The following is a 16,305-nucleotide window of genomic DNA, read 5'->3' on the forward strand; positions in this document are numbered from 1 at the left end:
TTGGTATTGTGAGGCCGAAATTGCAGGAGGTCAGGTCAATGTGTAGGAGGATAAGAGTGGAGAAACTTCAGGATAAGGAAATCAGGCACAAGTACATAACAGTGATCTCAGAAAGGTACCAGTTAGTTGAATGTAGTCAATTGCAGTCACTGGAAAAGGAATAGACAAGGTACAGGGACACAGTGCTAGAAGTGACCAGAGAATGTCTTTCTAGCGGTTCAGGCGCTCAGTCCGGAACCGCGCGACTGCTAAGGTCGCAGGTTCGAATCCTGCCTCGGGCATGGATGTGTGTGATGTCCTTAGGTTAGTTAGGTTTAATTAGTTCTAAGTTCTAGGGGACTCAGAAGTTAAGTCCCATAGTGCTCAGAGCCATTTGTACCATTTGAAAGAATGTCTTGGAACAGTAGTGTGTAAAGGTAGGATGAAGCAAACAGCTTGGTGGAATGACACAGTCAAGACAGCCTGTAAAAGGAAAAAGAAGGCATATCAAAAATGGCTACATACTAGAACTCAGGTAGACAGAGAAAGTTATGTTGAAGAAAGAAACAAAGACAAACAGATAATTACAGCATCCAAGAAGAAATCTTGGGAAGACTTTGGAAACAGGTTGGAGACTTTGGGTCAAGCTTCTGGAAAACCATTCTGGAGTGTTATTAGCAGTCTTCGAAAGGGAGGTAAGAAGGAAATGACAAGTATTTTGGACAGGTCAGGAAAACTGTTCGTGAATCCTGTTGATGCCTTGGGCAGATGGAGGGAATATTTTGAAGAGTTGCTCAATGTAGGTGAAAATACGATCAGTAATGTTTCAGATTTCGATGTACAATGGGACAGGAATGATGATGGAAATAGGATCACATTGGAGGAAGTGGAGAAAATAGTCAATAGATTGCAATGCAATAAAGCAGCTGGGGTGGATGAAATTAAGTCGGAACTCATCAAATACAGTGGAATGTGAGGTCTTAAATGGCTACACAGGATAACTGAAATGGCGTGGGAGTCGGGACAGGTTCCATCAGACTGGACGAAAGCAGTAATCACACCAATCTTTAAACATGGAAACAGAAAAGATTGTAACAACTACAGAGGTATCTCTTTGATCAGCGTTGTGGGTAAAATCTTCTCAGGTATTGTTGAAAGGAAAGTGCGAGTCTTAGTTGAGGACAAATTGGATGAAAATCAGTGTGGATTTAGGCCTATTACAGGTTGTCAGGACCAGACCTTTAGCTTACGGCATATAATGGAGAAGTGTTACGTGTGGAATAGGGAATTGTATCTATGTTTTATAGATCTAGAAAAGGCATATGACCGGGTTCCTAGGAGGAGGTTATTATATGTTCTACGTGATTATGGAATAGGAGGCAAACTTTTGCAAGCTATTAAAAGTCTTTACGTAGATAGTCAGGCAGCAGTTAGAGTTGACAGTAAATTGAGTCCATAGTTTAGAGTAGTTTCTGGGGTAAGACAAGGCTGCAACCTGTCTCCACTGTTGTTCATATTATTCATGGATCATTTGATGAAAACAATAGACTGGCTGGGTGAGATTAAGATAGGTGAACACAAAATAAGCAGTCTCGCATATGCGGATGACTTAGTTGTGATGACAGATTCGATTGAAGTTTGCAAAGTAATATTTCAGAGCTAGATCAGAAATGTAAGGACTATGGTATGAAGATTAGCATCTACAAAACAAAAGTAATGTAATTGGGAAAGAGATATAAACGGATTGAGTGCCAAATAGGAGGAACAAAGTTAGAACAGGTAGACAGTTTCAAGTACTAAGGATGCATACTCTCACAGGATGGCAACATAGTGAAAGAACTGGAAGCGAGGTGTAGCAAAGCTAATGCAGTGAGCGCTCAGCTACGATCTACTCTCTTCTGCAAGAAGGAAGTCAGTACCAAGACTAAGTTGTCTGTGCACCGTTCAATCTTTCGAGCAACTTTGTTGTATGGGAGTGAAAGCTGGGTGGATGCAGGTTACCTTATCCATAAGGTTGAGGTTACGAATATGAAAGTAGCTAGGATGATTGCAGGTACTAGTAGATGAGAACAATGGAAGGAGGGTGTGCACAACGAGGAAATCAAAGAAAAACTGGGAATGCACTCTATAGATGTAGCAGTCTGGGCGAACAGGCTTAGATGGTGGGGTCATGTTACAATCATGGGAGAAGCAAGGTTACTCAAGAGACTCATGGGTTCAGCAGTAGAGGGTAGGAGGAGTCGGGGCAGACCAAGGAGAAGGTACCTGGATTCGGTTAAGAATGATTTTGAAGTAATAGGTTTAACATCAAAACAGCAGCAATGTTAGCACTGAATAGGGGATCATGGAGGACTTTTATAAGGGGGCTATGCTCCAGACTGAACGCTGAAAGGCATAATCAGTCTTAAATGATGATGATGATGATTTTAAGTGTATACTTTGTTTCTGGATAGTACGTGCACCTAAGTTGTCCGCTAGACTTTGTGGAAGATTTACGATAGCCTATTTAATATACAGAATGATACTAACGTGAGTAAGAGAGTTCAGTATAATCTAAAATAATGTTCAGAATGTTAATATTACTTTTATTCCCGAGTCCAAAATTAGATGTTACGAAAAACAAGCAAAGGTTGTAGCAAGGCCATGCTGTTTAAGAGGCGTGACCGGACACTTGCAATAAAAGGCGTTACGAGAACACTATATTTACGAATAAATAAGAGGGCGTAGGCTTGTTATAAGTTCGGAATACTGTTGCAGAAGCAGAAGAAAGCATCCAAAAGAAACCAAATTCTCGCAGTTGGGCGAAGTTTTACAGAAGCACGAAATTTAGCTCGGACTTGAATGCCAAATGCTTTAATAGTATCGTCAGGGAAACTTTGTTTCGAAATCTGCTAAATATCGAAACTGTTTCTATCGTATGTAAAGGACACCATCGCCAAGACACAATCAATGCCTTCACTGGGTGATTTCAGTGGTGATGTTACTCCTCAGGGAAACTTTGCTTCGAAATTTCTGAATATCGAAAAGGTTTCTATCGTATGTAACGGACACCATCGCTAAGATACAATCAATACCTTGACTGGGTGATTTCAATGGTGATGTTAAAAAAAAATGGTTCAAATGGCTCTGAGCACTGTGAGACTTAACATCTGTGGTCATCAGTCCTCTAGAACTTAGAACTACTTAAACCTAACTAACCTAAGGACATCACACACATCCATACCCGAGGCAGGATTCGAACCTGCGACCGTAGCAGTCGCGCGGTTCCAGACTGAGCGCCTAGAACCGCGAGACCACCGCGGCCGGCAATGGTGATGTTACTGATGACAGTACCAGTAAAGGAGAGTTACTAAACACAGTATTCTGAAGTTCATTCACCAAAAAGAAAACGAAGTAAATATTCCAGAATTCGAATTAGGAACAGCTCCCAGCATAAGTTACAAGTGACCCTCTTAGTTTAGCGAAGCATCTTGAATCATAAAATAAAGGCAAGTATTCCAGACCAGATTGTACACCTGTTATCTTCCTTCCTGAGTGTGTTGATATAACAGCTCCATACTGAGCAGTCATATCCAGCAGAAAGACTGGAAAGATGCACAGGTCACGCCATTTACTCAAGGAAGAGAATAGCGGTAATCCGCCACGGTTTCAACTACCAGTTACAAATGATCATTTTAACCTACGTGATTTTCACACTATAACTTAATAATCGAAAGTGCTTAATATTCCAGAGCGATGCTTTATAAGGCGCATTCTTGCGCCATTTCAGTCAGTCTACGTTAAGTATTAGCTTTGAGTTCATTTCGGTGGGTGAGTCACAGATTTGTTTTCACAAATGTTGGCATTTCATCGATCGCTTCATTCGATGACATTTGTCATTCCTGCGATACCACGTTTCATTTATAGAAAAGTATGTATTGCGTCTCGTATTTGAGTTCATTTGTGTCTATCAGCCTAAGGAACCCTTATACTGCAACATAATGTTGAAAAGGCAGTACCATGTAGACTCACCAGCAGCTTTTGAGCAGTATGTTAGAATGTGAGTAAAAAAATTTGAGTATATGTACAATTACTGCCACTGTATGTTGTGGAAAGATTGTTAATACTTCGTGTACCAGCAATAAACTTCAAGAACGCTTAATGTACTGTTATTGACACTATGACTAATGATTTGTAATAGGCGTTTGTGTAAAGACTACCAGAAAACGTAACATTTATCTTCTTTTGTCGAAAATATCTCTTTCCCTCACCTGTCAGAAACTTCTAAACTGTTTGAAATCTTCTCATCATCTGTCGGAAATGACAGTAGGAAGAATTTGACTTTGAAACTATGAAGAAATTGTTTGATCTCTCATTTACTTGGCCATAGAATTATGTTACATAAGTTTTCAGGTAGTGAACCAGCTTGTTTGGGCCGCTACCGAGTGCAGAAACATCGAAGTAGGTGCCGATACGTGAGACATCGTCAGTTATTCTGTTGCCCAAATAACAATGCGTGAATGCCATTGTTGGAAAATGGGACAAGAAAATTTGTTGAACTTGTATTGCAGGACGAAAGTCTAAACAGTCTTCAAGATACAACATTTTCTCCTAGCGTTTTGTTATATAACTCCAGAGACTCTTTGAGTTACTTTTGTACGATCATACTAAACAAAACAAGCACTGCAGAGGAGCTGTTTGACCACAGCAAAGGCTTTTGTTTACGTAAGGCACATACATTTATTTGAACTGAACAGCTACGTTTTACTTTAACATGGAACAGCATATTAAAAGCTAAATTCAGCTTACTTTCAACATAAATGATTTACTGCAATCCCTTGTACTTAAATGCTTGATCAGTGGCTTCCTATACAGGTCCTTCTCAGAAACTCCATTCTGTTCTTAAGTCTTGTTTCTGTCGTCTCTAACTGTAATTTCTGATAAAACGGATTATGATGATTTCTTAATAGTAATAATTTTTTATGCATGTAACATGTCAAGTAAGTGTTCTTTTTTATTATTTGAATTTGGTCCCACAATGAAAACGTTTTGACTGTTTGTGTCACATTTTAATCTCTCACATTCATTGTTCTGTATAGATATTCTCAATGAGCAGCAACAGCGAATTATATCTTCGCTGATGATTTCAGTATGCTGGCCGTTTATTGTTAAACCGATGTATATAATATTGCAGAAGAGTGGTAAGTGTTTCACCATTCACCATACATGTTGTTGAGTGCCTATGTCTTGCGTAAAATCCTACGTTCGATTCATATCGTGTCGCTCAATGCACAGAATTTGCCTGTTACGTAATGTACACTCACCTGGAGCCAACGAGATATACGGATGTCTGGGCGACCTTCTCCAGCGGTCAGCAAGTTGTTATCTGAGACCACTTTACCACTTGGTAGATGAACGGTTAAATACGCTCCCACTCTCAATCACTAATGACAACGTGAAGACTTTATTGGGAATCTTATCACTGACATCCTGATTTCTTGCCTGGCCCTCGATGTAGAAGAGTGTTCGCGAAGTATGTCGGGCAAGGCGACTAGTTTGATGTCGCAGGTCCGTTGCAGGGCCCAAACTTCCCGTGGCTCCAACACTAGCAATACGCACCGAATGCTTTGTCCCATAAACAACGCCGGCCGCTAGTCGGTTTGTACGGCACGGCCTAACGCACACCCGTACGGCGCGGCCTAATGAATGCATTCCCATGGTAAACTGTGCAGTGAACAGTGGGCAATGGGAACGCGACGTTACAGGGTAGAACATTATGGAGTCTGACAGTGATGTTGGTCACTACTTGCTGGGTTCTTGAATGGCTAATGTATGTATGTAATTTATGCCCAGTGTATGTATGTAATACAATGGTATTAATTTCTTCTCGTTGTTTATTTCTTTTTCAGAACCGAATGTGGCGCAAGACGCGTAAGCCGTACAATCTGTGCGTCGGTGCCGACCCTAACCGCAACTGGGACTTCCACTGGGCAGGTAAGCGGACGGAGGAGCAGCTGATGCGTGGGTGCAAAATTTTTACACCGTTATCGGCAGGGTATAACTTCTTTTGATAATTATTAATCATTTACTATGTTTTTTTGCAGTCTTATCAGTCTCTATAGAAAAAAACTTGAGCGCAGCCAGTTTGAATCCTAGTCCGACAGTTTCCTGAACGCGTTCATCAGTGTTATAATCGCTGAACGATAAATCCTATACAGCAATGTCGTTTCTGATAAAGGAAACCAAAAAATTAAAAGTGGGGTGTGTAGGATGTAGTACGCAGCTTAGATATTAGGCTTGTAGAAGTTTTTATTGTGTTACTGCAGTTTCTACATTATGCTTCTGTCAAACGTAATTAATGCCGTGCAAGTTATAAGTAATATGAGTGGTCACAGCTGGTGCTACCGTTGCTGCAAAGTGGAGCACGACCCTATACGGTGTCGCTACAAATAACTTGATAACTTACGTCTGTGGCGTGACATGGCGTCTTATTACTTATGTCTGACAATAGGGTAACGCCGAAACTGTAACAGTAGAATAAAAAGTTCTCGAGCTATAAGCTGAATATGCGTCTTTTAAACGGTTCAAACGAGCTGCAGATATGCGTTGCAAGAAGTTAATAGACGGATGAGCCAAAACATTATGACCACTGCCTACCGCGAGGTTGTATGCTGCCTGGTGCCACTGAGGGCACGTGACGCGGTAAGAGAAGTACACTACGTGATCTAAAGTATCCGGACACTTGGCTGAAAATGACTGACAAGTTCGTGGCGCCCTCCATCGGTAATGCTGGAATTCAATATGTTGTTGGTCCACCCTTAGTCTTGATGACAGCTTCCACTCTCGCAGGCATACGTTAAATCAGGTTCTGGAAGGTTTCTTGGGGAACGGCAGCCCATTCTTCACGGAATGCTGCACTCAGGAGTGGTATCTATGTCGGTCGGTGAGGCCTGGCAGGAATCCGCTTTCCAAAACATCCCAGAGATATTCTATAGTCTACAGGTCAGGACTCTGTGGAGGTCTAGTCCACTACAGGGACGTTATCGTCGTGTAACCATTCCGTCACATCCCGCCCACAGATTCGATCGTATTGGAAGATGCAATCGCCATCCCCGAATTGCTCTTCAACAGTGCGAAGCGGTAATCTGCTTCAAACGTTAATGTAGGCCTGTGCTGTGAAAGTGCCACGCAAAACAACAAGGGGTGCAAGAGCCCTCCATGAAAAACACGACTACACTATAACACCACCGCCTCCGAATTTTACTGTTGGCACTACACACGCTGTCATATGACGTTTACCGGACATTCTCCATACCCACACCCTGCAATCGGACCGCCACATTGTGTAACGTGATTCGTCAGTCCACACAACGTTTTTCCACTGTTTACGCTCCTTACACGAAGCAAGGCGTCGTTTAGCATTTACAGGCGTGATGAGTGGCTTATGAGCAGCCGCTCGAGCAGGAAATCCAAGTTTTCTCAACTCCCCCCCTAACTTTAGTAGTACTTGCAGTGGATCCTGATGCAGTTTGGTATTCCTGTGTGATGGTCTAGATATACGTCTGCCTATTATACTTTACGACACTCTTCAATTGTCAGCGGTCTCAGTCTGTCAACAGACGACGTCGGCCTGTACGCCTTTGTGATGTACGCGTCTGTTCACGTCTCCACTTCACTATCACATCGGACACTATGGACCTTGGGGTGTTCAGGAGCGTGAAAATCTCGTGTACAGACTTGTGAGACAAGTGATACCTAATCACATGACCACTTTTAAAGTCCGTGAATTCCGAGGAGCGCTTCATTCTGCTCTCTCTCGATATATATTGACTACTGAGGTTGCTGATATGGAGTACCTGGCAGTAATGGTTCAAATGGCTCTGAGCAGTATGGGACTTAACTTCTGAGGTCATCAGTCCCCTAGAACGTAGAACTACTTAAATGTAACTAACCTAAGGACATCACACACATCCATGTCCAAGGCAGGATTCGGACCTGCGACCGTACGGTCGCTCGGCTTCAGACTAGCGTATAGATCCACACGGCCTCTCCGGCCGGCACCTGACTGTAAGTGGTAGCACACTGCACCTAATACGAAAAACGAATGTTTTTGGGGGCATCTGGATACTTTTGATCACATAGTGTATATAAGCGGAGCGGACACGAATGGAGCGTCACTCTTGCGACGATAAGTGGTGCAGTTGCGGAATTCCTCCGACTTTGTCGAAAGCCAGATTACTGTGGCCCTGCGTCTAGGAGCGAACATCTCGGGAACCACGAAGAAGATCGGCTGTTCGCGTGCTGCTGTCGGGAGCATATATAGAAAGTGGTTGAAGAACGCAGAAATTACGAGTAGCCGACAAGAAGTTGGATATCCGTCCCTCATCACAGAACATAGGGACCAGAGGCTTGCCCGGTCCCTAAAAGACCTGACGTCAGGACACAGTGCTGATGCAGGAACAAGTGTTTTGGAGCACACTTTTCAGGGTACGGTGTTGAAAACGATGTTCCGCAGTGGAGGATCCCTACGTGCTCCCATGTTGGCCCAACAACATCGTCAGTTATGATTATAGTGGGATGAACGGAATCGTATCGCCTGTTTAGATGTATCTAGTTTATTTTTACGCCAGGCCGATGGTGGTGTCCAGGTGAATGGCTGGTCTAAATATGTGGCGCGCCAGCGACACAGACCGGTGGGAGCAGTATTATGCTATGGATGACATTCACCTGGGCCTCCATGGGACCTATGGTGGTATTAGAAGGCATCGTCACAGTTGCGGACTATGTGAACATTTTTAGGGACCACTTGTAACCGCTTATGATTGATGTCTTCCTCAACAGCGATGGAATCTTCCAGGACGATAACAGTCAATGTCACAAGGCCAGAATCGTGCTGCAATGGTTTGAGGAGCGTGGTAGTGAACTCACGTTAATGTTTTGGCCAGCAGATTCGGCTTATCTGAATTCTATGAAACCCAACTGTGACGCTATAGGGCGCCAGCTCCGCGCCCACAAACCAACCGCTCTTAAATTACGGGGAGCGTGTGAGCTGCGCGTAGGCATCTGGTGCCACAAACCTCTGTAAAGCTTTTAAGTACTTGTCGAAACCGTGACATGCACAATCACCGCTGAATTGCTTTCCAGAGACAGACCTACATGCTTTTAAGTCGGTGGTCGTAATGTTTTGACTCATCAGTTTATACATTATACAGTCATGTACACTGATTGAATGTATAATTCTGCACAGTACATCATAATAAGCACAACTGAACAAAAATAATCCCTCAAACACGTCATTACACTTGACATTGCATCTGGTCCCTCTAACAGCCATAAGAAGGATCTCGTTATTCGAAAATGTTGTTGCAAACGGGCCAGTTGGTATTTTAAAAATGACAGGTGTACTGGCCAATTGGAAGGCACAACACTTTCGTCCGCGTCATCACAGCAGCAATTTTGCTAAAGTGTCTCACGTTCTTTCTTGACACGTCCACACTTACGAACTAACAACAATAAAATGCGAAATGCTCAGTTCTGGAACACAAAAAGCTAAAGAAGCTATGTAAAACATGTGTACTCCAATCTGTATGCGGTTACCACTTCATTCTTGGGGGAGGGGGGGGGGAGGAATTAATGGAATGGCCTATGCTTTTAATTTCGTGATCTCATTCACAGCCCCATATATCAAAATACGAGAATAAAGTCTTGCGTTGCGAGAGCTAATTTGCGGAAAAGTGTAACACGAATACAAATGCCTGCTGAAGGCAATAAACTCGTATGAACAGTTGCAAACTCACTATAACATTTCACACCTGGCTCATTAAATAACGAACTTAAGGAGTGGACAAAACGCAAGAAATTATTCATATCCAAAAACAGCTTAGAGAAATTTAATGTCGTACACTATTATCAAGTTAAACACGGAACATAATAGACCAAGAGGAAGTCCATCGTTGACGGCACATGGTCTTGTTCAGCATGAACAAAACCAAAGTGCCTCTCCAGATATTTAGCACCAAAAATTGACTAAAGCAATTCAATAGAATGAAACGAAAACACTTCGGATTGTTCTAAGAATGGAATGTTATTTCCTCATGCTTAATCAATACCTAACTGCATGAACAGTAACAAAATCATCTAAGGCAATCATCAATGAAAGTTAGCATGTACAGCTACTTTTCACTGTCCCGGTTGTATAGGAATCAAGGGGAAAATGACTTTCTCAATGTCTCGATATTTGCCCAAACGTTTCTTATCGTATGCTCATGGTACCTACATCCGATACACGATAGGGGTAGCTCATTATTGCACAGTCACGGTTTCCCGAGAACGAAGTTACGTTTCTTCCACAGATTCCCGTTCCTATATTGCACAGGCTGTGCTGACCTGTTACGATAATATACACTATCTGATCAAAAGTATCCAGACACCACAAAAACATACGTTTTTCGTATTAGCTGCAGTGTGCTGCCACCTATTACCAGATACTCCATATCAGCGACCTCAGTAGTCATTAGACAACGTGAGAAAGCAGACTGGGCCGGCCGCGGTGGTCTCGCGGTTCTAGGCGCGCAGTCCGGAACCGTGAGACTGCTACGGTCGCAGGTTCGAATCCTGCCTCGGGCATGGATGTGTGTGATGTCCTCAGGTTAGTTAGGTTTAAGTAGTTCTAAGTTCTAGGGGATGATGACCACAGCAGTTGAGTCCTAAAGTGCTCAGAGCCATTTGAGCCAAAGCAGATTGGGGCGCTCCACGGAACTCACGGACTCCAAACGTGGTCAGGTGATAGGGTGGCACTTGTCTCATACGTCTGTACGCGAGATTTCCACACTCCTAAACATCCCTAGAAAGAGCGTACAGGCCAACCTAGTCTGTTGACTGACAGAGACCGCCGACAGTTGAAGGTCGTAATGTGTAATAGGCAGACATATATCCAGACCACCACACAGGAATTCCAAACTGAACAGGATCCATTGCAAGCACTATGACAGTTAGGTGGGAGGTGATAAAACTTGGATTTCATGGTCGAGCGGCTGCTAATAAGCTACACATCACGCTGGTAAGTGCCAAACGACGTCTCGCTTGGTGTAAGGAGTTAAACATTGGACGACTGAACAGTGGAAAAACGTTGTGTGGAGTGACAAATCACGGGACACAATGTGGTGATACGATAGCACGGTGTGGACATGGATAATTTCCGGTGAACGTCATCTGCCAGCGTGTGTAGCGCCAACAGTAAAATTCGGAGGCGTTGGTGTTATGGTGTGGTCGTGTTTTTGATGAAGTGGACTTGCACCCCTTATTGTTTTGCGTGGTATTACCACAGCACAGGCCTACATAAGTGTTTTAAATACCTTCTTGCTTCCCACTGTTAAAGAGTAAGTCGGGGATGGCGACTGCATCTTTCAACACGATCGAGCACCTTTTCATAGTGCACGGCATGTGGCGGAGTGTTACTCTACATTAACATCCCTGGAATGGACTGGCCTGATTGGAATCCTATACAACATCTTTAGAATGTTTTGGAACGCCGACTTCGTGCCAGGTCTTACCGACCGACATTGATATGTCTCCTCAGTGCAGCACTCTGTGTAGAATGAGCTTCCATTGCCCATAAATCCTGATTGAACGTATGCCTGCGAGAGTGGAAGCTATCATTAAGGCTGTGGTTAGGCCAACACCATACTGAATGCCAGCATTGCCGATGGAGGGCACCACGAATTTGTAAGTAATTTTCAGCCAGGTGTCCGGATACTTTTGATCACATAGTGTAACTAAGCAAAAGGTCTAGTGGATCAAGAGATGATGAGGAGTGTGGAAATCACGAGTACAGACGTAGAAAATAGCGATACCCAATCACCAGATCACGTTCGAAGTCCGTGATATGGGATAAATATCGAATATTTTATCATCCGATCACCAAACTATCAAGTTTGGATGCGGCATCACAACCGGCTACAGTTAAACTAAGATTTCATAGGAATGCCAGAGTAGTTTCGGTGTGACCATTGGTGATGCCGGATCCCGGGCTTACGTTTTGGCCGATGGCAGAAATGACTGCGTGAGAATGTGGATGCGGCCCCGCAACCAGTCACGAAGAATGACAGATAAGAATAGCTTTGGCGAGTCTATTTCCAAAACAAATGCTTTGCTCAATTAGCTATGGCGAGTCTATTTCCAAAACAAATGCTTTGCTTAATTAGCAATGCTCTGTAGTGCCGAAGACTGAGGAACCGTTGGATGTCCACAGAGGAGGGCGCCAGCTCCATCTCGTGCTCCGAGGCGTTCGCCGGGTCGGAGGCTTTCTCCGAGGTGGAGACCAAGACCCTGTCTGAGTTCCTCACCGGGCTGGGCAGCGACCTGCAGGTCTACCTGAGTTTCCACAGCTACTCGCAGCTGCTCATGTACCCCTACGGTGTGTCCAGCGTCGTCGCCGACAACGCCGCCGAACTGGTGAGTGGCGCTGCATCTTTTGTTAACTTAAAAAGCTGTCTCAATCGGCACTAGACCTACGCTCACACCAGTTACAGTATGACACTCAAGGCGATGGATATTTTAGTACGTTCGGCCGAAGTGCAGAAACACTTAATTCAGTGAAGGGATAGTATGTTGATACATTCGTCTGCATGGCAATCCACAGCAGCAGCTGGTATGATAATTTTTTTCCAACTTAAATTTATTACAATTAAAGAGTATTTTTCGACAGACAAATTTCTCTTTTATTTATAAAGACTGTTTTGTTGTCATTCTGGAAGTATGGATACTTAACGAACCTCTACATTTGTGTATTTATTAGATAAAAAACCACATTTCTTTAACAAAATGGCGCACAATATACTTACGTTGCTTTTCCCTCTTGTTTGCTTACTCTGCAAACCACTGCAATTTCGGTCGTTTTTAGTTTGGTTGCACATTTACTTTTGGCGAAGAGAAGGCGAAAACTCTAGACAAGAGGCACAAACATCGTAAGTATATTGGTTGACCATTCTATAAGGATATACTATATAAATACTTAAATATACAGACATATTTAATGTGTCTCTCTCTTTTCAGAATGACAACAGAAAATACTTTATAATGAAAAGTGAAACGCATCTGTTCAATAATACTATTTAATTGTAGTAACCTACAAGTGAAAAACGAATAACACAGCTGGAGATTTCTGTTGTAATATCTCTAAAATAGTACGTCAACACCAAGCAGACATTATTCTCTGTTACAGCAACAAATTGTTGAGAAAGCAGCCCAGGTTCTGGCAACCAGATACGGTACCCAGTACACTGTCGGCAGCATCGTCGACGCCATCTGTAAGTATCGCACAGTGAGGTGACTACTATGTCCAATGAAACCAACCATGTATAAAGTACTTCATGAATTTAACAATGCTGTCTCTAGACGGAGGTGATTTTCTCCGCCGCGTTGATGGAAGACAAAAATGATTCATACCAAGAGAATGTATTCTCTCTCTATCTGTCTGTCTTTATTTCATACTTTTCGTAGACAGACGACTTTAGTCAGAACAAATGTTTTTATTTCTTGAATCTGGACATAAGAAATTTATTTCTCGAACGAGATGCAGTGGCGCCTGGCATAATAGTATTAGAAACGGTTTTCCCTTAACGGACGCTCCGTTCGAGAAAGAGCAAACCACACCAAGCAGTCTCAAACTAATGAGAAGTAACTGACATGTTTAGTCAGCGACCAGTACAAGTGTTTCGTTTGTATGTTTCGCCAATGTAGGTGATACTATTTTAATAAGGCAGTACTTATTAACGTTGTGGCATCTACAGTAATTTGAGTAGATTAGTGCAAAATCAGATGTCGGTACCAAAGGTGGATTTGTAGGTTTCATAGTGCAGTCAAAGATCTTGTTACGTACGAAGTGTTCCATTTATCTGAGACCACACGTACAGCGAAGTAGATGGCGGATAACAAGCGCTCCGTCGCTCGGCGAATTAGATGCGTCTACAAACGCAGTACTAAATTTAAAATATACTTAAATAAATTCTGTACTGGTCTATGTAATTCAAGGAAATGCTCGGCCGGTCTGTCATTATTTTCCACGAATTTCTAATATCTACTTAAGAAATTATCCATCACAAGATGTAATTCTCTTTTAGAAACTGAATTACTTGACTCGCGGATATTATCCTTGAATTCCTGTAGCTTATGTGGCTTTGAGGTGTACACTTTATTGTTTAGTGGTCCGTAAAAATAGAAATCACACGAGATTAAATCGGAATTTCGAGCAGGCCAAATATCGTTGCAAATCAATCTATCACGGAACACATCATGAGATGCGTGCAAAGAAACATTGGCCGTATGAGCTTTGCCAAATCCTGTTGAAAACACGCGAAGTTTCGTTTACTTTCACTCAATCCATTAAAAAACGGTTGCAGAATGTCTTGCACATATCTTTCACTATTAACTTATTTATTATACAAAACTGAACCTATTATTCAGTCATCATGAACTGCACATCAATCCTTAAAACAGCATTTACAAACTTCATTCGCACAGCATTTACAATAATTATTACTAAACATACGTTGGAAAAGAGCTATGTACATAAAAGGAAATTTTTGATTTGGTGAATGAAGGCATCAAGCTTGTTCTTCTATGTAGGAGTCGCAATGTTGTCTACGAGTGGTGAAAAACAATTGACTTGACTTTATTCATTCAGTCTACGTATTTCGTGATTCTAGAATATGTAACTGTTTGAGCTTCACACTCTTTCTTTCTATATGTAGGACTTCCAAATCTACTGTGTGTGTGTGTGTGTGTGTGTGTGGATTTCATTCATGCAATGTTTGTCGAAGGCTGAATCTGCATTCTTTAATCTCCAAATTCTGTTGTGTTTTCTGAGCCTAGAGCAGACTGGCCTTCCACTCTGTCCAATACTGCTACACTGATGCTCTCTGGTGATGATCTTACAAGCTTTTCATGATTTCAATTGAATAGGCATATTTCCTACTGTCTGTGGGACGTAGGAAGGTACAGAGAAACCCTATGGTTTTAAAATATTGCTTAGGTTGTTTGAAATTTTTCCCACAAAAGGTAAACTGCACCGTTTCCTTTTCAGTCAATCCATGTTGTTCACTAGGTGCAGTAGGGTTCTGATTTGCTTCTTCATTTTTTTTTACTTAGAACTTCATCAACGACTTTGGAATATTGTTTGCGGTATTGCTTTTACTTGTATTGAGTTTCTGTTCGTAGTCTTTATGGGATACCATGTGAATGCCTTGTAAATATAGCTACCTACGATTGTCTACAAGACGCTCAGTGCAGAAACGATGGACTGCCGACCACTAAGTAGAAGGGCAGAAAGGCAAATGTCTGACTGTGTCTCTCTCTGGATGGCAGACCCGGCAGCTGGCACCAGCATCGACTGGTCGATGGGTGCGCTGGGCCTGCGCTATTCGTTCGTGTGGGAGCTGAGGGACACTGGCCTTTACGGCTTCATTCTGCCTGCGGACCAGATCATCCCCACCAGTGAGGAGACCTTCGACAGCGTCCTGTCCGTCCTCGAGGATGTGCTGGCCGCTTCCCGCAGCAAGAAACAGCTCCACTAGAGACCCTTCTCCACTGACTGTAACCAACGAAAAATAAACTACGTTCCCACTAAACATTTGTGTTCGTACTCCTCTACTGCTACCTTTCCATCTCTTAACGATCTCGACGAGATCTGATGACGTCTCTACTGTGATGTAATGCAGTAGACACCAATACGTGACAGTGATGCATCACTCGTTTGCTTACATCTTTACGGCGAAATAAGAGCCCTGGCAGTCAAAGCGGTTTTGGGGGTAGGTGTTTCACGAATTACAGTCAACAACATAATATTATTTTGTGTACGCCTCTTTGACAACACCTCAGTGTTGTTACAGCCCTATAGAAGATTTACGTTTCATAATCAGATTCTGGTAACAACGTTACCAACTGTCAGGGGTCTTCTTTCGCCGTGCAAAGTACAGTATGTGTACCCATTTCAAGAGCGAAACATCGAAGATCATCGGTCTGCTCAGGAGATGAGTAGAATGTGCAATTAGAAATATGGCCTTCATGCTGTACTCCAACAAACATTATATTTCCTACGAATTAGTACTTCTACTGCTCCTTTCTCTGTAGCCGAAGTCAACCGTGACTTTTCACTATGTATAAGTTCCCTCTGTGCGACAGAATTCTTTAAACAGTAAGATAGTGTGCTTCGAATTATATTTTTGAGCATAGTTTCTGAATAGAAGAAACGTGTACCCTGTTAGGGTTTGTAGAAGAATTGGGACGACAGATTAAATGTAAAAACAAGCTAGAAATTTGCCAGAGAAAGAAACTAAAGAAAATCAGTGA

At 42.6% G+C, this 16,305-nt stretch overlaps 1 protein-coding gene across 1 annotated transcript in view; it reads left to right on the forward strand.

Annotated features, from left to right (window-relative positions):
• Positions 1-15,584, forward strand: part of LOC126354196 (zinc carboxypeptidase-like) — a 57,246-nt gene extending 41,662 nt beyond the window's left edge. Inside the window, exons 7-10 of the mRNA XM_050003649.1 lie at positions 5,868-5,952; positions 12,209-12,411; positions 13,181-13,265; positions 15,322-15,584. Coding sequence (XP_049859606.1) covers positions 5,868-5,952; positions 12,209-12,411; positions 13,181-13,265; positions 15,322-15,530 — 582 coding nt within the window. The 3' untranslated portion in view covers positions 15,531-15,584. The remainder of the gene's footprint in view (positions 1-5,867; positions 5,953-12,208; positions 12,412-13,180; positions 13,266-15,321) is intronic.
• The last annotated feature ends 721 nt before the right edge of the window (positions 15,585-16,305 follow it).

The sequence above is a fragment of the Schistocerca gregaria genome, chromosome 3 (genome assembly GCF_023897955.1).
Source record: "Schistocerca gregaria isolate iqSchGreg1 chromosome 3, iqSchGreg1.2, whole genome shotgun sequence".
Taxonomy (NCBI): Eukaryota; Metazoa; Arthropoda; class Insecta; order Orthoptera; family Acrididae; genus Schistocerca; species Schistocerca gregaria.